Source organism: Bos grunniens, chromosome 25 (assembly GCF_055505025.1).
Source record: "Bos grunniens cultivar Pamir isolate PY7600 chromosome 25, Bosgru_T2T1.0, whole genome shotgun sequence".
NCBI lineage: Eukaryota > Metazoa > Chordata > Mammalia > Artiodactyla > Bovidae > Bos > Bos grunniens.
Genome location: NC_141189.1, coordinates 24164013 through 24188122, shown reverse-complemented (window position 1 = coordinate 24188122; position 24110 = coordinate 24164013). Strand labels below are relative to the sequence as shown.

At 40.6% G+C, this 24110-nt stretch overlaps 1 protein-coding gene across 11 annotated transcripts in view; it reads left to right on the top strand.

The window, feature by feature from the left end:
* The window catches only part of REXO5 (RNA exonuclease 5), a 60788-nt gene extending 41692 nt beyond the window's left edge, over nt 1–19096 (top strand). For 6 of the 11 annotated variants that reach the window (XM_086375391.1, XM_086375384.1, XM_086375385.1 and 3 more), the window contains 8 exons: nt 503–623; nt 7359–7463; nt 7950–8087; nt 9824–9916; nt 13791–14007; nt 14246–14430; nt 15559–15677; nt 18811–19096. In XM_086375391.1, the coding sequence (XP_086231517.1) occupies nt 503–623; nt 7359–7463; nt 7950–8087; nt 9824–9916; nt 13791–14007; nt 14246–14430; nt 15559–15677; nt 18811–18928 (1096 nt within the window). In that variant the 3' untranslated portion in view covers nt 18929–19096. The remainder of the gene's footprint in view (nt 1–502; nt 624–7358; nt 7464–7949; nt 8088–9823; nt 9917–13790; nt 14008–14245; nt 14431–15558; nt 15678–18810) is intronic. The other 5 variants (XM_086375394.1, XM_086375387.1, XM_086375389.1 and 2 more) reach the window with 1 other exon arrangement.
* The last annotated feature ends 5014 nt before the right edge of the window (nt 19097–24110 follow it).

Sequence of the window (24110 nt, the reverse complement as noted above, 5' to 3'; positions counted from 1 at the left end):
GTGAGACATTGAAATAACATTGAACTAAGTAGCATGAGAGGAGATATAGACTAGTGAGTATTTTGATTAAAGGAGTCAGCTATAGTCTTGATGTCTTGCCCAGATTGGGGAAAATACAAACAAAAAACAGATTCAGAAGGGATTTGTCTTTGCAGCATAATAAATATATCAGATCCTTACAATCTAGCCTAAACTTTGATAAAGAGCTTTGAATATGTTTTTGTTTATCCTTCCTCTCCCTGAATCAAGAGCAGCAATGACAAATATGATTTCTATAGTGGTGGAAATGTTCTGTAACTGTGCTATCCACACGTGTGAACCTTTTAGTACATGTGACTACTGCAATTAAGAAACTGAATTTTCATTTTATTTAATTTTAATTAAAATAACCACATGTTGCTAATTGGTACCATGTTAGACAGTACAAGTATAAAGAAGTAATTCTTGGGTTATTCCTAACCTCTTAACCTTGGGTTATTCCTTAACCTCTCCTTCTTTACAGTGTTTTAGAATGCCTGGATTCAGTGGGCCAGAAGCTCCTTTTCTTGACCCAGGAGGCAGATGCTAGTGCACTTTCTTCTTCCAAAAACTGTCAAACTATTAAGTGCCTTTCAAATAAAGAGGTAAGTGACCCACTGTGTCTTTGAAGGTTGTATTCAGAGTAGAGGGTAACATAACCCTTCGTAACCTATGCCAGTATCAAGCTGTTATTCATTAGCAACCTTGTGTACCATGAGCCAGTCTTCTGTCTCAAATTTTGTATGGAGCACTTTTAGTCTTAGTTACCCAATAGGAGCAGAACTGTCAGCTGCCAGTGTCTTTTTCCAGATTCTAGCAGGCCTGTGGCTTTGGCTATTGAATTTCTGTCTCTCATGACATTGGTAATTTCATTTTGGGTTTCCTTATAATTAGATTCAGGTTATGCAGACTGTATGTTTAGCCAGATCATACATAAGTAATATGTCCTTTTCAGGGCACCACATCAAGAGGCATATTGGTCCATCTGTCCCTTTCTTGTTTTTATTTTGATGATCTTAACGAGATATTGTCTGCTTTCTCTGTTAGAGAGTTACTGCTTTTTCCCCTTATTTCAAATAAGTACTATGTGAGGATATACTTTAAGAAAAGCAAATACCCTGCTTTTCATCAAAATCCCCTCCTGCTCTTATCAGAATGGTTCCAAATAGGAAAAGGAGTACATCAAGGCTGTACATTGTCACCCTGCTTATTTAACTTATATGCAGAGTACATCATGAGAAACGCTGGGCTGGAAGAAGCACAAGCTGGAATCAAGATTGCCAGGAGAAATATCAATAACCTCAGATATGCAGATGATACCACCCTTATGGCAGAAAGTGAAGAGGAACTAAAAAGCCTCTTGATGAAAGTGAAAGGGGAGAGTGAAAAAGTTGGCTTAAAGCTCAACAATCAGAAAACGAAGATCATGGCATCTGGTCCCATCACTTCATGGAAATAGATGGGGAAACAGTGCAAACAGTGTCAGACTTTATTTTTGGGGGCTCCAAAATCACTGTAGACGGTGACTGCAGCCATGAAATTAAAAGACGCTTACTCCTTGGAAGGAAAGTTATGACCAACCTAGATAGCATATTCAAAAGCAGAGACATTACTTTGCCAACAAAGGTCTGTCTAGTCAAGGCTATGGTTTTTCCTGTGGTCATGTATGGATGTGAGAGTTGGACTGTGAAGAAAGCTGAGTGCCAAAGAATTGATGCTTTTGAACTGTGGTGTTGGAGAAGACTCTTGAGAGTCCCTTGGACTGCAAGGAGATCCAACCAGTCCATTCTAAAGGAGATCAGTCCTGGGTGTTCATTGGAAGGACGGATGCTGAAGCTGAAACTCCAATACTTTGGCCACCTCATGTGAAGAGTTGACTCATTGGAAAAGACTCATGCTGGGAGGAATTGGGGGCAGGAGGAGAAGTGGACAACAGAGGATGAGATGGCTGGATGGCATCACCGACTCAATGGACATGAGTCTGAGTGAACTCCGGGAGTTGGTGATGGACAGGGAGGCCTGGCGTGCTGCGATTCGTGGGGTTGCAAAGAATCAGACATGACTGAGCAACTGAACTCAACTGAACTGATGATTCTTAGCTGAACCAATTTTACTGTGACTATTGTACAAGGATGACTTTCCAACTCTATATACTTCCTCCATAGTTACTAGTTGTTACTCAGCATTCTATGAGTAAGAGTCCTCCCATTACCTTATTAATTTGTTCATTCATTCATTAATTTCACATGGACCTGTGGATTCCTATTTTATTTCAGTATGCCCAGTTGTGTCTGACTCTTTGTGACCCATTGGACTCTAGCCCACCAGGCTCCTCTGTCTGTGGAATTTTCCACACAAGAATACTGGCGTGGGTTCCAATTTCCTACTCCAGGGGATCTTCCAAACCCAGGGATTGAATTCACATCTCTTGCGCCTCCTGCACTGGCAGTCAGATTCATTACCACTGTAGCTTCTGGGAAACCCTACTGATGTCTATACATTTATGCAAAATAACTACTGTGAAGCCAAAATGGGCATTTCATTTTTGGACAATTTGAACTTTTTTTTAATATGAAACTTAAATATTAGGTATCCTCCTCAGAGGATATTTTATTACTCTGATTAGGACTCTCAATACTGTGTTGAATGTAGGTGGCAGGAGCGGGCATCCTTGTTCCTGATCTTAGAGAAATAGTTTTTAGTCTTTTACCTTTGAGTATGATGTTCAGTTCAGTTCAGTTCAGTCGTTCAGTCATGTCTGACTCTTTGCGACCCCATGGACCACAGCACGCCAGGCCTCCCTGTCCATCACCAACTCCCGGAGTTTACTCAAACTTATGTCCATTGAGTCGGTGATGCCATCCCACCATCTCATCCTCTGTTGTCCCCTTCTCCTCCCGCCTTCAATCTCTCCCAGCATCAGGGTCTTTTCAAATGAGTCAGTTCTTCACAACAGGTGGTCAAAGTATTGGAGTTTCAGCTTCAGCATCAGTCCTTCCAATGAATATTCAGGACTGATTTCCTTTAGGATGGACTGGTTGGATCTCCTTGCATTCCAAGGGACTCTCAAGAGTCTTCTCCAACACCTCAGTTCAAAAGCATCAATTCTTTGGCGCTCAGCTTTATAGTCCAACTCTCATATCCATACATGACCACTGGAAAAACCATAGCCTTGACTATGTATGATGTATCTGTATGTATGTATGATGTTATCTGTGGGCTTTTCATATATGGCCTTTATTATGTTTGGGAAGTTTCCTCCTATTTTTAGTTTTTTATTGTTTTTATGAACTAGTGTTGAATCTTGTCAAATGCTTATTCTGCAGTTGAATGATCATATGGTTTTGTCTTTCATTCTGTTAATGTGGTATATTACATAGAATTATTTTCATACACTGAAACATCCTTGCATCCCAGGAATAAATTTCACCGGATCATGGTGTGTAAAACTTTCAATGTGTTGTTGAATTCAGTTTGCTAATAACATTTTGCTCTCTAAAATAATCATTGGATTGGAAGGATTATTTCCATTTTATTGTTTTCTGTATCTTTTATAGCTTTTTGTCCCTCCTCTCTTTTCTACTGTCTTCCTTTGAGTTTCATTGATTGTATGTGTATGTGGGTGTGTAGAAACAGACTTTGATACCCTTCTCATTTCCTTTTGAGTATGTTCTGGAGATATTTTCTTTGTAGTCTCATTGCAGTTATCTTAAAGTTAAAACATTGTTTTAAACTGATAACAACTTAATTGCATACAAAAATTCTACTCCTGTAAGCTCCACACCACTCAACTTTATGTTACTGATACCATAAATTGCATTTTTATATATTATATACACATTAACGACCTCAGATATGTGGATGATAAAACTCGAATGGGAGAAAGTGAAGAGGAACTAAAGAGCCTCTCGATGAGGGTGAAGAGAAGAGTGAAGAAGCTGGCTTAAACTCAGTATTAAAAAACTTAAGATCATGGCATGTGTTCCCATCATTTCATGGCAAATAGAAGAGGAAAAGGTGGAAGTAGTGACAGATTTCCTCTTCTTAGGCTCTAAAATCACTGGGGATGGTGACTGCAGCCATGAAATTAGAAGGCAATTGCTTCTTGTCAGGAAAGCTGTATCAAACCTAGTTGTTGTTGTTCAGTGGCTCAGTCACGTCTGACTCCTTGCAACCACATGCACTGTACCACGCCAGGCATCCCTGTCCATCACCATCTCTGGGAGCTTGCTCAAACTCATATCCATTGAGTTGGTGATGCCATCCAACCATCTCATCCTCTGTCGTCCCCTTCTTCTGCCTTCATCCTTTCCCAGCATCCAGGTCTTCTCCAGTGAGTCAGCTTTTCTCATTAGGTGGCCAAAGTACTGGAGCTTCAGCTCCTGCATCAGTCCTTCCAATGAATATTTAGGACTGATTTCCTTTAGGATGGACTGGTTGGATCTTGCAGTCCAAGGGACTCTCAAGAGTCTTCTCCAACACCACAGTTCAAAAGCATCAATTCTTTGGCGCTCAGCTTTTTTATGGTCCAACTCTCATATCCGTACATGACTACTGGAAAAATCATAGCTTTGATTAGACAGACCTTTTTGGCAAAGTAGTGTCTCTGCTTTTTAATGTGCTGTCTAGGTTTGCCATAGCTTTTCTTCCAAGGAGCAAGCGTCTTTTAATTTCATGGCTGCAGTCACCATCTGCAGTGTTTTTGGAGTCCAAGAAAATAAAGTCTGTCACTGTTTGCATTGTTCCCCATTTATCCCCATCAAAAAGCTCTTTGGTTCCTCTTCGCTTCCTGCCATAAGGGTCATGCCATCTGCTATCTTAGGTTATTGATATTTCTCCTGGCAATCTTGATTCCAGCTTGAGCTTCAGCTACCCTGGCATTTTGCATGATGTACTCTGTACGTAAGTAAATAAACAGGGGGACAGTATACAGCCTTGATGTACTCCTTTCCCAATTTGGAACCAGTCCGTTGTTCCATATTAGAAAAACAATTAACATAGGCATGTAGTTATTTTTTCCATGTTTTTGTCAATTTAAGTTCTGGATAATTAAAAGTGAATTTATGCACCAAAATTACACCAATATAAGTGTATTATGTTTATGTGTCTTCATGTATTTACCTTAATTGGAATACTTTCATGTTGTTGTCTAGTATCCTTTCATTTTAAAGGACTCCCCCTGTAGCATTTCTCATAAGAGTAAGCATAGTGATGATAAACTTCCTCAAGTTTTTTTTTTTTTTTTTTAACCTTCATTTTTTAAGCATAGTTTTGCTGGATACAGTTTTCTTGGTTGATGGGGTTTGTTTGTTTTTTAGCTCTTTGAATTTTTCACTCTCTTCTGATTTGCAAGGTTTCTGTAAAGAAATCCACTGATAATCTTATGAAAGCATCCTTGTATGTGATGAATTGCTTTTCTCTTGCTGCTCAAGATTCTCTCTTTAATTTTGTCTTTTAACAAATTTGATTGTAATATGTCTTTGTGTTGGTCTCTTTAGATTTATCCTGCTTGGAGTCCTTTCAGTTTATTGAATTTGTATGTTCTTTGCTTTGCTCAGATATGGGGGGTTTTCAGCCATTATTTCTTCAGATAAGCTCTGTATCCCTTTTTCTCTTCTTCTGGGATGCCTATATTTTTCTGTATTAGTCCTCTAGATGATGTCCTGTAAGCCTCTTAGATGCTATTTGCTTTTCTTTATTCTTTTTGCTCTAACTTAGTAATTTCAAAGATATATTTTCAAATTTGCCTAATCAAGTCTGATGTTGAAACCCTTTAGTGAATTTTTCAATTCACTTAATGTATTTTTCAGCTCCAGAGTTTATTTAGTTCTTTTTTATATAGTTGCTGTCTCTTTAATGAAATTCTCATTTTGTTCCTGATTTCATTAGTTGTTTATCTTTGTTCTCTTTTTAGTTCATTCTGTATTTCTTTAGGTCAGCTACCTCTCCCATTGTTAGGGCCTGGCATTGTGGAAAGGAAAGCGTTCACTGATCAGCTCAGAGTGAGTTTTCAGGACCTCTCAAATCTACTTTGAGGATGTGTTGTCACTGAGCTTGTGCAGGTGCTTTTAGTTGTCTCATACTCCCCGAGCAGCTTGTCCCTGTTTCCTTTCAGAACTTGCAATCTGTTGCTCCTCCTGACATCTGTGTTTGGAACTGCAGCTCTAATGTGCAGTGATTACAAGTTCATCATTAAGATGTGATTGCATCAGTGGCTTACAAACAAGGCTGCCAGTCCTATCAGTGGTTTGAGTCAAGTGAAACAGAAACTAATCAGTCCCTCGGGCAATGCCCAATCTAACCATGACATTGAGTGCATGGTCCACTCTTGTTTCTGTCCAGAGGGAAGATCCCCAGTATGGGAAGTTTCCTCTATGTTGAGCTCTTCTAGGTTAGATAGTGCAGGCATAGATGGGTATACAAAACCTGCATATTTTCCTTTTCCTGTTGCTGGGATCCCTTGTTGTTGTTGTGTCTGGGTGCTGTAGTTCTCCACTGGTCTCTTATATTCTTGCAAAGATATTTTGGCTTACATAGTATTAAAGTGGTGTGTGTGGCAAACTGAGGGCCTAAAGCTTCCTTGTACTCTTATCTGCGATGTCAGGCTCTCTTTTTTCTTTTTTTAAAGTGTTGATGGTTTTTTTGAGAAAGATGTGCTAGGAAGAGTAAGTTTATAATGCTCTTGTGAGGGATTGGTATTTATCTTTTCCTATCTTTTATTTCTCTTTTTTCCTTAATTTCTTTTTTTTTTTCCTTTACTGCAGTGGCTCCAATAGGGTATTGCCTCTTCTCTATATATCTGATTTTTCCCCAGAAACACTGTTTCTCTAAGGCTGTCAAGTCTCTTCCTTGTAGTCAAGGGCTTGAACCTTCAAAGTTGTGACCTGTCTTCATTGGTTTGGCATTTAGTTGTAGTTTTTTCTGGGGCTGATTTTGTTTGTTTCACCCAAGCCTTCTGTGCCCCTTGGCTCCCTGCCCCTCAAAGTCTCTTGCACCTCTTCTCCCTCTTTATTCACAGGCTTGCAACAGTGTGGGGTGATGGTAGCTCTGTTGGAATTTAACTTGTTTTTTTACTTAGAGGTAATTTGAAGGTTGTAATAGTCTGCTGCTTAGTAATGCTAGAGATCTGGGTCATATGTGATTCTGTTCTTTTTACTGATTAGATGGTTTTTTACAAGGCTGTGTGGTATCACCATTTTTTTTCCAGACCTTGAAGTCAGCCTCACATTGCTTTTTAACATGGGTAAAAAGACAACCATTGTTTATATTACTGTGGCTCACCTCCACAAGCCACAATAGACTAGATTCCTGCCTCATCCAGGCTGTGCTGTTTTCTACAGGTTCTTGAGCAGGCTAGAGTGGAAATCCCCCTGTTTCCCTTCAGCATCGTGCAGTTCTCTTTTGAACCCTTTTCACCCAACCTCACTGAAGAGATGAACAAAAGGGTAAGTGAATGGGTTCTACTAGGTGATTTATTTGATGACATTATAATCTCCTCCAATTAAGGAAAGTAATACATACTTATATTAAGTTTACTATATATTTCTCTAAATTTTTTCTATAGGTATATTACCATTTACATTTTTATGATGGGAATCAGACTATATATTCTATTTTGCAACTTTATTTTTTCACTTAACAATATATCTTAAACATCTGTTCATAACACTATATAATCTTTGTGCTGCCTAGTTTTCTTTTGTAGGATATACCTATTATTTTCAGCATTTGGATTTGATAAAATTTTGCTATTCCAAATAATGATGCCGTGAAATCCCTGAAGACAAATTCTTGTACATTTGACAGGTGTTTGTGTTGAGAAATTCTTTGAAAGGATTTAATCCCATGTTTCAACTTATGATTTCTTTAGATTTGACTTGATTCTCTTTCCACATCCATCTCCTCACTGTATTCTGTTGTTTTTCTTGTAGATAAAGATCAAGTGGACAGAGATGTCAACTGTCTACGCTGGGCCATTTAATAAAAATTGTAACCTCAGTGCTCTGAAGAGGCTGTTTAAGAGTTTTGGTCCAGTCCAGTTAATGACTCTTGTTCTTGAAACACATCAGGTAATGAGACAAGAAAACTTAGATTTTTGACCTTCTAATCTATTGTGGTAAATTCAGATGCCTTCTAGGGCCATTCAGATATTAGTGATTTGAGCTTGATTGTCACCAACTGGAATATGAGACATGCTCTGTTTCATGGGAACAGTGTTGACCCATAAGAATATGTGCCCAGTATTGACAAGATCTGATGTTTTGAGAATTAAGAAGTCTGCCAATACTCATATTGCCTCCAATTTTCTTAAATTTCATGTTCAGTTCAGTTTCAGTTCATTCGCTCAGTTGTGTCCGACTCTTTGCGACCCCATGAACCGCAGCACGTTGGGCCTCCCTGTCCATCACCAACTCCCGGAGTCTACCCAAACCCATGTTGTTTTTGGTTTGGGGGGCATTTTTTGTTTTGATCCATCCTAATGGGTGTGAGCCAGGGTGGCTTCCCTGGTGGCTCAGAGGTTAAAGCGTCTGCCTGCAATGAGGGAGACCTGGGTTCAATCCCTGGGTCGGGAAGATCCTCTGGAGAAGGAAATGGCACCCCACTCCAGTATTCTTGCCTGGAGAATCCCATGGAAGGAGGAGCCTGGTGGGCTACAGTTCACGGGGTCGCAGAGTCGGACACGACTGAGCGACTTCACTTTACTTCACAATGGATGTGATGTAATATCTTGTGGTTTTCTTGACTTCCATCTCCCTAATGATTAATGATGTTGAGTATCTCTGTATGTTTAGTGGCCATTTGTATATCTTCTTTGGAGAAATGCCTCTCCTAGTCCTTTGCCTATTTTTTAATTGGGTTGTTTGATGTTTTTGTTGAGTCTTAGTAGTTCTCTATGTATTTTATTTTTTAATATTTATTTGGCTGTACCAGGTCTTACTTGCAGTTTGATCTTTGTTGGGACATGCAAACTTTTTAGTTGAAGCATATGGGATCTAGTTCCCTGACCAGGGATCAAACCCAGCTCCCCTGCATTGGGAGCACAGAGTCTTAGCCCCTGGACCACCAGGGAGGTCCCCTATATATTTTGACTCCTTCAGTAGATATGTGATTTGCAAATATTTTCTCCCATTCTTTCTGCTGCCTTTTCACATTGTTGATGGTTCTTCCTTGATGCACATTTTGATTTAGTTCTCTCTCTACTTTTTTTATTTTGTTGCCTGTGTCTTTGGTGTCATATTCAAGAAATCATTGTCAAATCCAATAAAATGAAGGTTTTCTATGGGAGCACTTTAATCTCTATGATGATGTTATGGCTTGGACTATCACATAGATTTAGCTATTTGGTTAATCAAATAGAAAAGCAGTAAATTTGAAGACACAAATCCAGTGGAAGAACTTAACCTCCAGAAGTTTGTGGGAAAGCTGCTTATTTAAAAAATTAAGCTAATAAGACAAATGGGAATCTCTGCCTGTGACTTAGAGTGATGACTTTAGTGATTAATAATAAATAATATGAAAAGCAATTTAGGCAGTAAATACTTTTGTTACTTACCCCATAGCACCCAGAGAGAGAAAGGCTTCAATTTTAGGTGACAAATTTAAGGTTATTTTCTGAGAAACTAGGTTTTGCATGTGGTGATTCTACTTAAAATGACAGTTTGTGATCACTGTCTAGCCCAGCACTGCAGGGACATCCATTCTTGTGACTTTGGCCACTGTAGTTTAAGGGGACTCTATTCCCAGCCCCTTCTCTGGCAGTTTAAGCCTACAAAGCCAAAGTAAGAAAATCTCGGTGTTCCTGCAGCCACATCTCTGTATACAATATGAAGTCCTGGAAGCTGCCCAGCTGGCCATAGAGTCTTTGGATGGCGTCCTGGTAGAGGGTTCCTGCATCAAGGTAAGGTCACCAGAGAAAGCATAAAGTAGTACCCTTCACTCAACCCTGTATTTTCCAGCTTAGACAAGCACCCTTCAGAAGCTTAGACATGAGACTTTATATTATGGAAAGTCTTCATCCAAGCCTGGTATTCTTATAGTGGTGACCTGGCACATGATAACTTTAATTTTTGTCAAAATCAATCTGCACTGCATTGGCATTGTCCTTCTACTCTTTATGACTCAGTTCAGTTCAGTTTAGTCGCTCAGTTGTGTCCGATTCTTTGCGACCCCATGAATCATGGCACGCCAGGCCTCCCTGTCCATCACCAACTCCCGGAGTTCACTCAGACTCAAGTCCATTGAGTTGGTGATGCCATCCAGCCATCTCATCCTCTGTCTTCCCCTTCTCCTCCTGCCCCCAATCCCTCCCAGCATCAGGGTCTTTTCCAATGAGTCAACTCTTTGCATGAGGTGGCCAAAGTATTGGAGTTTCAGCTTCAGCATCAGTCCTCCCAATGAACACCCAGGGCTGATCTCCTTCAGAATGGACTGGTTGGATCTCCTTGCAGTCCAAGGGACTCTCAAGAGTCTTCTCCAACACCACAGTTCAAAAGCATCAATTCTTCGGCGCTCAGCTTTCTTCACAGTCCAACTCTCACATCCATACATGACCACTGGAAAAACCATAGCCTTGACTAGACAGACCTTTGTTAGCAAAGTAATATCTCTGCTTTTCAATGTGCTATCTAGGTTGGTCATAACTTTCCTTCTAAGGAGTAAGCGTCTTTTAATTTCATGGCTACAATCACCATCTGCAGTGATTTTGGAGCCCCAAAAAATAAAGTCTGACACTATTTCCACTGTTTCCCCATCTATTTCCCATGAAGTGATGGGACCAGATGCCATGATCTTAGTTTTATGAATGTTGAGCTTTAAGCCAACTTTTTTCCCTTTCACTTCCATCAAGAGGGTTTTTATTAGTTCCTCTTCACTTTCTGCCATAAGGGTGGTGTCATCTGCATATCTGAGGTTATTTATATTTCTCCTGGAAATCTTGATTCCAGCTTGTGCTTCTTCCAGCCCAGCGTTTCTCGTGATGTACTCTGCATATAAGTTAAATAAGCAGGGTGACAATATACAGCCTTGACATACTCCTTTTCCTATTTGGAACCAGTCTGTTGTTCTATGTCCAGTTCTAACTGTTGCTTCCTGACCTGCATACAGGTTTCTCAAGAGGCAGGTCAGGTGGTCTGGTATTCCCATCTCTTTCAGAATTTTCCACAGTTTATTGTGATCCACACAGTCAAAGGCTTTGGCATAGTCAATAAAGCAGAAATAGATGTTTTTCTGGAACTCTCTTGCTTTTTTCATGATCCAGCGATTGTTGGCAATTTGATCTCTGGTTCCTCTGCCTTTTCTAAAACCAGCTTGAACATCTGGAAGTTCATGGTTCACATATTGCTGAAGCCTTGCTTGCAGAATTTTGAGCATTACTTTACTAGCATGTGAGATGAGTGCAATTGTGCGGTAGTTTGAGCATTCTTTGGCATTGCCTTTCTTTGAGAATGGAATGGAAACTGACCTTTTCCAGTCCTGTGGCCACTGCTGAGTTTTCCAAATTTGCTGGCGTATTGAGTGTAGCACTTTCACAGCATCAGCTTTCAGGATTTGAAAGAGCTGAACTGGAATTCCATCACCTCCACTAGCTTTGTTCATAGTGATGCTTTCTAAGGCCCACTTGACTTCACATTCCAGGATGTCTGGCTCTAGGAGAGTGATCACACCATCGTGATTATCTGGGTCATGAAGCTCTGTTTTGTACAGTTCTTCTGCCACCTTTTCTTAATATCTTCTGCTTCTGTTAGGTCCATATCATTTCTGTCCTTTATCAAGCCCATCTTTGCATGAAATGTTCCCTTGGTATCTCTAATTTTCTTGAAGAGATCTCTAGTCTTTCCCATTCTGTTGTTTTCCTCTATTTCTTTGCATTGATCACTGAGGAAGGCTTTCTTATCCCTCCTTGCTATTCTTTGGAACTCTGCATTCTGATGCTTATATCTTTCCTTTTCTCCTTTGCTTTTCACTTCTCTTCTTTTCACAGCTATTTGTATGGCCTCCCCAGACAGCCATTTTGCTTGTTTGCATTTCTTTTCTATGGAGATGGTCTTGATCCCTGTCTCCTATACAGTGTCACAAACCTCCGTCCATAGTTCATCAGGTACTCTGTCTATCAGATCTAGTCCCTTAAATTTATTTCTCACTTCCACTCTATAATCATAAGGGATTTGATTTAGGTCATACCTGAATGGTCTACTGGTTTTCCGCACTTTCTTCAATTTAATTCTAAATTTGGCAATAAGCAGTTCATGATCTGAGCCATAGTCAGCTCCTGGTCTTGTTTTTGCTGACTGTATAGAGCTTCTCCATCTTTGGCTGCAAAGAATATAATCAATCTGATTTTGGTATTGACCATCTGGTGATGTTCATGTGTAGAGTCTTCTCTTGTGTTGTTGGAAGAGGGTGTTTGCTATGACCAGTGCATTTTCTTGGCAAAACTCTATTAGTTTTTGCCCTGCTTCATTCCGTATTCTAAGGCCAAATTTGCCTGTTACTCCAGGTGTTTCTTGACTTCCTACTTTTGCATTCCAGTCCCCTGTAATGAAAAGGACATCTATTTTGGGAGTTAGTTCTAAAAGGTCTTGTAGGTCTTCATAGAACCATTCAACTTCAGCTTCTTCTGCATTACTGGTTGGGGCATAGGCTTGGACTACCATGATATTGAATGGTTTGCCTTGGAAATGAACAGATATCATTCTGTCATTTTTGAGATTGCATCCAGGTACTGCATTTCAGACTCTTTTGTTGACCATGATGGCTACTCCATTTCTTCTAAGGGATTCCTGCCCACAATAGTAGATATAATGGTCATCTGAGTTATCACCCATTCCAGTCCATTTCAGTTCGCTGATTGCTAGAATGTCGACGTTCACTCTTGCAATCTCCTGTTTGACTACTTCCAATTTGCCTTGTTTCATGGACCTGACATTCCAGGTTCCTATGCAATATTGGTCTTTACAGCATCGGATCTTGCATCTATCACCAGTCACATCCACAAATGGGTATTGCTTTTGCTTTGGCTCCATCCCTTCATTCTTTCTGGAGTTATTTCTCCACTGATCTCTAGTAGCATATTGGGCACCTACAGACCTGGGTAGTTTCTCTTTCAGTATCCTATCATTTTGCCTTTTCATACTGTTCATGGGGTTCCTAAGGCAGGAATACTGAAGTGGTTTTCCATTCCCTTCTCCAGTGGACCACATTCTGTCAGACCTCTCCACCATGACGCGTCCGTCTTGGGTGGTCCCACATGGCATGGCTTAGTTTCATTGAGTTAGACAAAGCTGTGGTCCATGTGATCAGATTGGCTGGTTTCCTGTGATTATGGTTTCAGTGTGTCTGCCTTCCAATGCCCTCTTGCAACACCTACCGTCTTACTTGGGTTTCTCTTACCTTGGACTCTCTATCACTACTTAGATCTAAATGGTTTGTTTGTTTTATGGTTGCCCTTTAGCTTTCAGGGAAATCAATGGTATCTTGATGTTTCTTATGTAATTAAACCAGAATTTCATTGGTGTAGATGGCAGAGAACTGATTTCCATTGCAGGTGTTGGGGTGAAAAGGAAAGGTAAGGGAGTATTATTTACACAAAAATATTTACATTTTTATTTATTTATCTACTATGTAAGTTACTACCATAGTTCTTTGGGGCAGTTATCATTAGCCTCTGTATATAGATAAGGAAACTGAAGAATTAAGTTACTTGCTACTATGTAACAGGCCTGGGGATTGAAGTAGTGACTTTTTTAGCACTAATGCCATCTTTCCTTGGTTAGGTGCAGAGGCCTGTGACAGAACTCACCCTTGATTGTGACACGCTTGTGAATGAGTTGGAACAAGATTCTGAGAACCGTGGTACTATATACCTGTCTGGAGTGAGTGAAACCTTCAAAGAACACCTGTTGCAACACTGTAGCATCTTCCTGGGCCTGGAAGCTATGATCTTGCCTAAAGATCTTAAAAGTGGAAAGCAGAAAGGATATTGTTTCTTGAGTAAGTCTATGCCACCAAATATAGCCTTGGGGAAGGAGATTAAAGATGGTGATACCATGAGGTCAGAAAAAGGAAACATTCACCGAATAGGCTCTCCTGGGCTGGATCAGGTCAGCGTCTCCTGATTTTGTCCTTCTTCCTTGGCTCCGGGTGAGCTCTAACTCGGATGGTGATCAGTTTTGTTTTTGGTTTCTTCTTTTTGGTCCTTAATAACAGAACAGAGTATTGTTGTTTTCAGGGTTCAAAACATTTGGCAGTGCCCAGAGGGCCCTCAACATTCTCACGGGCAAGGACTGGAAGCTGAGAGGCAGGCATGCCCTAACCCCCAGGCACCTCCATGCCTGGCTCAGGGGCTTACCTCGCGAATCAAGGCTACCAGGGGTTCGTGTCATACCTCCCCCTTCAGAGCAGGAGGCCTGGCAGGTGAGTGAGTTAATGACTGTATCCTGGGGCTTGAGGGGAAAGGTAGCTAGATACTTTAGTTTTCTTGGTCTTGGTGTTGGCCTTCTGATATTTATGGAAATTAGTCATGAGATTCCTGGCACTTAACTTCACTCTCCAGCTTCTTCCAGCCCTGGACACACCTTTCTTTCTCCAAGATATCTCATACTTTGTCTCCTCCAAACTTGCTAAAATCAAGTTTTTGAGGTGGCTCTCCAAGGGATTTTGAGGGGTTGATACAGGAAGTTGGAGAGCTGGACCAGTCTTAAGTGATCTAAGGTTTCCTGCAGTGTATATATACACAAGATGATTTTTGGTGGTTGTAGGTGGACCTCATTTTTCACCTTTTTTTAGTTATGAACTTTTTTTTCTAATATTTATTTAAGGTAACAACCACCACATTGAACCTGTGATTACATGGATAGTATTATTTTTAAAGTGAAAGTGAAGTCCCTCAGTCGTGTCCAACTCTTTGTGACCCCATGGTATGTAGCCTGCCAGGCTCCTCCATCCATGGGATTTTCCAGGCAAGAAGACTGGAGTGGATTGCCATTTCCTTCTCTAGGGAGAAGGAATTGAACCTGTGTCTCCTGCATTGCAGGAAGACTCTACCATCTGAGCCCCCAGGGATCCCTAGTATTACTTAGATGAAGCTAAGGAGGAAATTGATTCACTTTAAAGAAAACCATTAGGGAATATCCAACAGAAGGGTGAAGATAGGAGGTGAGTGGCTTAAGTTTGGGAAACTGCCCTAGTCTCAAGTCCCACATTTAGCAGATGAGAAATAGAGATGAGAGCTCGTGAATGACTTGCCCAGGTCACAAATATGCTTAATAGCAGAGGCCAGACTAGAGCTCTCCTTAGTGATTTGGTTTCCCTAACTCAGGGCCCTGGAAGATCCATCTGGAGGAATGGACAGTAGCTGTCCTAAACTGACTTGAAAGCCTGGGGATGCTGGGATGGGCCGGGAACCCTATAGTATAGATTCTGGCTTCACACTGAGGATTTGAACAGAGCCTTTCCTGGGAGCCTGAGGAGGAATGTTGCCATCTGTCCAAAAGTGAGCATTGGGTACCCTGGCTGAGTGTCTATATCTGGCTTTGATCCTAGATGCTGAACGTGGACCATCCAAAGATAGCTGCCTGGCACTGGGGCCGGAAGATAGAAAAGCTCTACCACAACCTGTGCCCAGGCACCCTCTGCCTGATCTTGCTGCCAGGAACCAAGAGGTAAGGACTGAAGGGTTGTTCCTTCATGATTCTGACCTCTGGACTTAAGTTTTTATTGGAGAAAGGCCTTTGGTTGATGTCCAGGCACATAAATGAAGACTGAAATGAATCATCTCTTTAACTCTCACAGTGCTAAGAGATAGGTTATTGTATTCCTATTTTACATGTATTTGCTCTTCTATAACTACATTTTGTGGTCCCTCAAAGAGATGGTTCATCCCAGTTTAAAGGCAGAGATCTTAGATCCTGCAGCCTCTCTAGAACAAGAGGCACTTGAGTAAAAAATGGTCAACTTCTAGGCAAGGTACAGGCTCAGATGTGACCAGAGCCTACCTTTCCCACATATAAGGAATGTGTTCCTATCTTCCCTGCCCTTTCCCCCTTTACCAGTTCTGTTAAGAGATAGGGCCTGTTTTGTTGATTCTAAGCCTGAGGAGTGGTGAAGCAGGATTCTGGGTCTAGTCCCAGCTGTATCACTTAACTTTTCTGACAAGTAGTGGCCAAGCCACCTTCCTATTATGGATCTATTTCCCTTTGGTAAGATGAGGGATTTAAAATAAGTCAGTAATTTTCAAATACTTTAAACTGTAAAAATGAAAGTGTTAATAGCTCAGTCATGTCTGACTCTTTGCAACCCCATGGACTGTAGCCCACCAGGCTCCATGTAATTTCCCAGGCAAGAATACTGGAGTGGGTTGCCATTCCCTTCTCAAGGGGATCTTCCCAACCTGGGGAGCAAACCCGGGTCTCCTGCATTCCAAGCAGATTCTTTACCACTGAGCCACCAGGGATCAGTTCTTTAAACTATAAAACCCTTTATTAAAGAGAAAAATTTTGATGTTAAATCTTTACTGAGGCATAAAGATGAGCAGTTCTGAAATGGGTGAGTAGGTATATGAATGAATGTGTATTGGGGGAGGAGGGAAAGAGGGCAGTGGCTCTTTTGAAATAAGCAGTTTGAAAATCACTGGATTGTATTATTTCTAATAAGTCCCTTAAAATTCTGACATTCTAGGATTATTTCACAGGCCCAGAGTTCCAGGTAGTGAAACATGAATGAATGCCTCAGGCCTTGAATCCTGGATCAGAAGTTAATTTCCTGTTATAAAATTCTTATAATATGTATTAGGAAGCCTAGTGAAACAGGCTTCCTGCTGGGTAGCTTATAAGAATTACTGTCTCTGAGAAACAGAAATAATTACTAGATGTTTACAGCAAAAAAAAAAAAAAAAAAATCTTGGACTGATACACTTTAAACAGGCTTATAGGTAGACTTAACAGTAAGAGGTTAAAAAGTGACCCACAATTGCCAAAGAAAGAGAAAAAAAGCTTTTTGGTTAACAGTTTGGTCTCTAAAAGGGGCAAACTTGAACTTGCCTGGACAAAACTTCTCAGAGCAAGTGCTATGGAGGTTGAGGTAAAATAGGCAAATCTTCATGTACCAAGTAGAATACTTAGCTTGTAAGTATTCTACCCCCATTGTGTAGGTAAACTAAGCCAAGAGAGGGTCAAAGCTTTCTTCTTCTAGAAGTGGTTGGGATATTCTCAGGGGATGAGGCCTTAGAGGTGGGAACACTGGGTCAGGGAGCAAAAAAGCTTAAGTTCTGACTGAGGCAAAGGTCCCAAAGGCATGTTTGACAAGTCAGGAGAAAACTGGAAACAGCAAATCCTGTAGTAACAAAACCTGATGTTGGTCCTTTGTTTCAAAAGTTACACTCTCATTTCTGTAGTCATAATGATCTGTAGCCAGCAGCAGGAGTATGTTATTTCCCCGAGCTATAAGCCTTCTGTGTGACTGACTGCTTGTGGCCTCTTCTGTGCAGTGTCTCCATGATGCCAGCAGATAACACTTGAGAAACAGTAAAAGTGGCTCAGGAAGGAGTAGCAAGGAGAGTTGAAGGTTTTCCCTCATGGTGGGAGCTTGACTCAGCTCTTAATAATTGCTGTAATTCATCAAACCCTTAATAAATGTCAAGTAGTGCTAAGTGTTTTACATGCAGTTTTGGTTAAGGTTATTGCATCTCCATTTTAACAAGATGAGGAAAAGGCTCAGGTTAAGCACCTTGCTTAAGGTTACAACAGCTTGTAAGTGCACAATTAATACTTGAATTATTAAGTGTAAACTGTTACTCGCTCAGTCACGTCTCTTTGTGACCCCATGGACCCACCAGCCTTCTCTGTCCATGGGATTCTCCAGGCAAGATTACTGGAGAGGGTTGCCATTCCGTTCTCCCGACCCAGGGATCGAACCCTGATCTCCTGCATTGCAAGCGGATTCTTTACTGTATTTGAATTATGATTGTCTCTAATTTCAGAGCCACTCTCCAGCACTCAGAACTCCAGTTCTCCATACTCAAAAGGCCTGTGGCTTGTTAGCTTAAGTTCAGACATTAGGTGGAGACAGATTTGTCTTTGCTCATTTCTGCCTCCTCCGCCTTGGAGAGCACCTCAGCCCTTTCACCCAATTCCATGAGTATTCACTATGAGGTCGTAGGAAACTAAAATATATCAGGTGACTCCTAAATTCTAAGCAATATGCTAGGTGTTTCACAACATATTAAAAGTTAACATTTTTAAGTAGTGCGTGGCATGTGATAGGTGCTACAGAAGTAGTTTTAGCAAAACAACATTCTAACAGCAGTTTAAAAGGATTCTGATGACAGTCTGTTGTTATCTACAGCAGTACCTACTCAAGGTACATTAGCTGTTTGGGAGGAGTAAATGAGGACACATCTACCGTTCTTACTGCTTTAGTTGCAGTAAGTGCTCCATCTACATTAATATGTTAGCTGGTATAGTCTACAGTCCTTCCCAAAGCCCTGTGAGATAGTAATTTAAATATTTAATATTTCTTTATCGTTGAAGAAACTGAGTTTGAGATCATTCACCCTTAGTTGAGATGTGCCTCACATCTGTTAAGTGGCAGAGCAGTGATTTGATTCTGGGCATCTGGGACTAGTCAGTATTCTTTCCATTGAACTATTTTCAGCAGGCAGCTTTCCATAGGCTGTCTGCCTACCTGGCCCTCACCCCCATGGCACACACACATACAAAAAAACCCTTTCTCCTTTACCTTACTTTTTGTCAACAGGGTTGAATGAATGGTTAACTGTCTACTCCTCCTCCATTACAGCACTCATGGATCGCTCTCTGGCCTAGGACTGATGGGAATAAAAGATGAAGAGGAAAGCACCATTCCACAAACATGTGTTTGTGAGTCTGCCCACCACCTTCCGGGTGTCATTTCTTAATCCCTTGTGGGCAATGGCAGAAAATGTGGTCAGGCTGCAGGCACTCCACAGGCTGCCAGACCTCTCTATATAGCAGACAGTTTGTGGAAACATTGTACTCACTTAAGAGTCTAGTCCATTTATATGGCATGTACAAATTTTCAATAAATACCTAAAATTAAAACCTCATCTTTGAGGGGAGGCTACCAGTTTGTACTTTGGTGTCAGTGGGTTTATATACAAGTATTCTAGCAGGTGCTTATTTATGTAGCACTCCTATTAAACGGTATACTGTATATAAGTAAGGAAACCAGGAAGAGAAAACCCAGACAGTATGTGGTTTGTCAAAGTTGTAACATCTGTGAAGCAAATTTCTGTAAGGCAAACTACTTTCTATTGAATGACTGTTATAAAATTGAAAGAAAAAGGCTGACTGAAAATCTGGCAGGTCCACAGAGGAAAATAGAAGACTCAGCTTTTAACCAACCCAGGAAACCCTCTTACAGTTCAATTTTTAGGAACGCTCCCTTCCAGAGTGACTGCAGTGTTACCTTTACCAGTAGGTGCCTCCAACACCAGCAGTCCTAACTTAGAAGCTTCAATTTCAATAAAAAACCTTTGCTTTTTAAAAAATTAATTTTCAAATTATCAACATTCTGTGTTGGGAAGGACATGGGCACAGGCACACACAGTTCCAAAACTGATAGCTGATACCAGCTGCCCTTCTGAAAAGATGAACTCATCTGTCCAGCAGTATCATTCCAAAACACTTTGTAAATTGCTCCCTACTCTAGGACCCAGCAGTTCTACTCCTAGAGTATTACCCTACAGTAACAAGATAGCTTCTCAAAAACACGTATGCAGGAGATGCTAAAGGGTTATTCAGTGGAATTCTATCCTTTAAAAACTATGTGTGTGTAAATAAAATCTAGTGAAAGATCTACAAGCAACAGCAGACCTCTGGATCCAGACTACCTGACTCTGAATTCCAGCTTTCCTACTTTTAGTTGTGTGAACCTGAATAAATTATTTAACACCTCTGTGCTTGGTACATAACAATGGTATATATCTTACAGGATTGTTGTGAAGATGAGATTATGCATTCATAGTATATCATAGGTTGTATAATGCATGGAGAGTTACAGAATAGTCTGTACAGTTGAGTAGAAAAAAGATATGCATAGGTTTGGAACAAAACCTGGAAGGCTATATGGCAAAATATGAACAGTTTTTATCTCTGGCTGGTGGGACTGGCAGATTCAATTTTACCAAATGCTTTTTTGAAAGTAGGCTGGTTTGTTTTTTTAAATCAGCACATATTTGTTTTATAATCAGAAAAAAATAATTTACTTAAAATTAACTTTTAAGTTTGGGCATTTGAGTCCGTGTTTAATCCTTTAAATGCAACTTCCACAAGATCTGGAAGTTGGGAACCAGAAGCCAGAACTGAAGAGCTTGATTTTGGATTGAGATACTACCATTTGAAGTTCCCTTGAAAATTCCCTAGGTGGACTGCTGATCTCAGCTGCAAGGCCTTGAGAACATCTTGAAACAGTGTTGCTGGATTCTTTCCTACTGCAGAACTCCAAAGCTGTGGGAGTTTAGCTGCTGTTCACCTCTTGAGACTCCAGTCCTGAGACACAAAATAAGTCTGCCTGAAGGTTGGCACTTCAGCTCTGCTGCTGGGCCAGTCACTTAACCTTGTTTGAGCCCATTCCCACAGCTCTGTAAAATGAGGATGTATCTACTTTTAAGGATATGAATATTCAAAAATTCAGTTTGTGAAAAAAGACGAGTAGTGGAATATGTTATGAATTATTTTCCCTCTCTGAGCCTCAGTTTCCTCATTGAAAATTTTTTTTCATTTTGGCCACAGCACACCGCTTGACAGTTCCCCAAAGAGGGTTGACCAGGGATTGAACCCAGGCTACAGCAGTGAAAGTGCAGAATCTTAACCACTAGACCACCAGGGAACTCTCAGTTCCCTCATTTTAAAGATGGCAACATAATTACCTACTTCATAAGGTGGTTATGAGAATTAAATTAGGGAAACCCTACATTTTATTGAGGATCATCTTTGAACTGCAGACTCACAGAGCAGATCAAGGCTCCCTGTGCCAAGAGCACTCCCTTTGCTCCTAGGGACAGCCAAGGCTTTCCTTTTTCTCGATGGGCAGGGTGAAGTTTCCCCATGGGCCCCCAACTCTAGAACTCTGCAGAGATAGGCCCAGACTATAAAGTCTCTTGAGGCTCCAGTCTGCACACATTGTTCTTTCTGCTGCTCCCACCTTTTGGAAGCCAAAGCTGCCAACTTGGCCTCTTGCAAAACACATTCCATTCGTAAGTGCGTTTGTGCATTTTTCCTCCCACACCCTTCTAGGCAGCCACTGCTGAGCTGCCAAGGCAGCTGCTAGAGAAGCAACTTCTCATTTGGGGGAAAAAAGCAACTCAAAGGATTTTCACAGAATACTTGGTTTAGGCTTTGAACATACTACTCCCAAACTTTCTAGCCTCCTCACCCATATGGGGTTGTTTAGTAAAACCACTCAGCCATGTTATTTTCATTTCCTTTTGTCACCCATTTTGTAAATTCTTTGTTATAAAGAAAACCCATTAGTGGAAACTTGAAAAATCCAGAAGTTAAAATCACACCTAATCCCACCAGACCACTATTTTACAATCATACATTTTCCTCTATTCAAAAGCAGTTTTTAATAGCGGCATAATATTCCAACATGCTGATGTGTGCCATAATTTCTAAACCAGTCCCAAGTTGTCCCTAAATGATGCTGCCAATCATATCCTTGCACATCTTTGGCAGATAATTATTTCTTGAGGAAAAATTCCTAGAAGTGAATTTAATTGGGCTGAAGTATGAACCACTGAAGGTTTAATTCCAGAAAAGTTTTTACCTTGTTTGCTAGCATTTTTTCAAGTCTTTGACAATTTGATAGATTTAAAAGTTTTTCATTTTAGGTTTAATTTAGGATTTAAAATCTATTTATTCGAATACCCTTTAGATTGTCATCTACTATTTTTTCCAGAAGCTTTTGGCCAATTTGTTTTTAGAGTTGTCCATATCCTTTGCCCATGTTTCTGTTGTCTTTTCCATAATGAATTTTCCATTCTGAATTTTTAAGTTCTTTACAAATGTAGTGTTCATTTGTCAATTATTGCAAAAATGTTTCTAGTTTTTTAAGAGGTTTAGAAGGCTGTTCTTGTCTATAATGATATTTTTCTATTTGCTTTTATGCGTAAAAAGTTTTGACTGATCCAGAGATAATATCCACTGATTATATTACATATATTTTTTAAATGATTTAATTTTTTACACATTACCTTTCTTCCTCCTAGAACTTATTTTGGCATAGGTAACTTTTCACCAAGTATTTAGGTTTTATCCAATTACCTATCTTTACTTATACAGTAAAGGAGGCTTTACTGTAGTCTGTGTATTCAAGAGCCTTGTGTCTGTGTCTTTTGTCTTGTCTCACACTAGTACCGTATCATTTGGAGCTCTGTATTATACACTCACCTTCTCAGCAGCAACACCCCAGATAAACATGGGCCCAGAGTCCTCATCAGCATGGATTACAAAACATTATAGAGTTAGATGCTTGCTCTGCTGCTGACTGCATTGCTGCCATATTTCACTAACTTTCCCAGCATCCCACAAGGTAAGAAGAGAATCAAGGAATATTACATAGGAAGAATGTTAAACCCATATAAGAGCCTTATAGCTTTCATGAGAGAGGGCATCCTTGAAAGTCATAGCAAAGGAGGAGGGAGAGGTTAGGCTGGCTCCCTTGCCTTAACTTCCAGGCAGAGTAACCCTTTAGGGTCTAGGTCAAAATCCAGAGTTAGAGAATGACTTCCAAAGCTAACCCAGCCATGTACTTTGGCAGCTGTATTTGAGGGGAAGAAGCCAGTGCTGAGGTGACTACAGTACTCTGAACCCTCAGAACTACTTTCAGTATACCATTCCACATACTTATCTGGTAATACTGTTAGTTGCTTATCCCTTAGCTAGTCAAAAATTGGTTTTTAGTGATATATCACCATGACAACACTTTGAATAAATGGCCCCATATTCTATACAGGCACCCAAATCAGTAATCTTCACTTTATTATTTCTCATACCTCTTATTTGTAAGGCCCTGGCTGGGCTCATTAACTCAAACAGCCAAAGAAGACACAAGCTCAAGAGCCAACTGGGAAAATAAGTACATTTTTTAAGTGAGGAAAAAGTCATCCCCTAGATTTCCTGATGGCTCAATGGTCAAGAATCCACCTGTCAATTCAGGAGAAGCAGTTTCAATCCCTGGGTTGGGAATATCTGCTGGAGAAGAAAATGGCAACCCACTCCAGTATTCTTGTCTGGGAAATCCCATGGACAGAGGGGCCTGGCAGGCTACAGTCCATGGGGTCGCAAGAGTCAGACACGACTTAGTGACTAAACAACGTCTACCACAGTTAGACTTCTAGAATGTAAGAGCCAGAGGGAGCCATTAGGGACTATGTTATTCTAAGCCCACCATCCTACCAATATGGCATAGCGCAGTTGAGTCCCCAAGAAAGGCAGTGACTTTTGAAAGGTCATATGTGACCATTCCAATCCTCCTATTATCTGGATTCCCTGCATTACCTAACAGCCTTTGGAAACCTTAAACTTTTGTGTCTTAGGTGCTTAATAATCATGGATGTTCTTTTAAATCCTAACATTGATAAAAATAATAGTCTCTTGATTTTACAGATGACTAAAAGGAAACTCAGAATTTCACTAATTTGCCAAAGATCACAGAACAGTAGCACCTGACAGTTTTCAGCTTGCCTCCTTGCCTTAATCACTGCCAACCTAGTAGATATTAGGAGCCAACTATTAAAGAGTTCTAATTCACTTTTTATTCTTCATGGGAATCCACATCAGTTGATAAGGTAAGACTGTTAGGTAGTGGCCCTGTGAGGACGCATTTGCTTCTTGCCTATAAGTACTGGGACTTGAAAAGCCGTTAAGCTTGGTGAGTGGGAGATCAACATCCGTTTTTGTAGCTGGGGATCCTGTATGATCTGGACGGTTTTCCAAAGCACAGGATCTGCCATCCATTATGTTGGAAGAGGCTCCTGGTGGGTAAAGCTCACCCCAGAATGAAGTCACAGATATTTTTTGTTTGGGGGTTGTTTTTTGTTTCTTGCAGAACTGTCA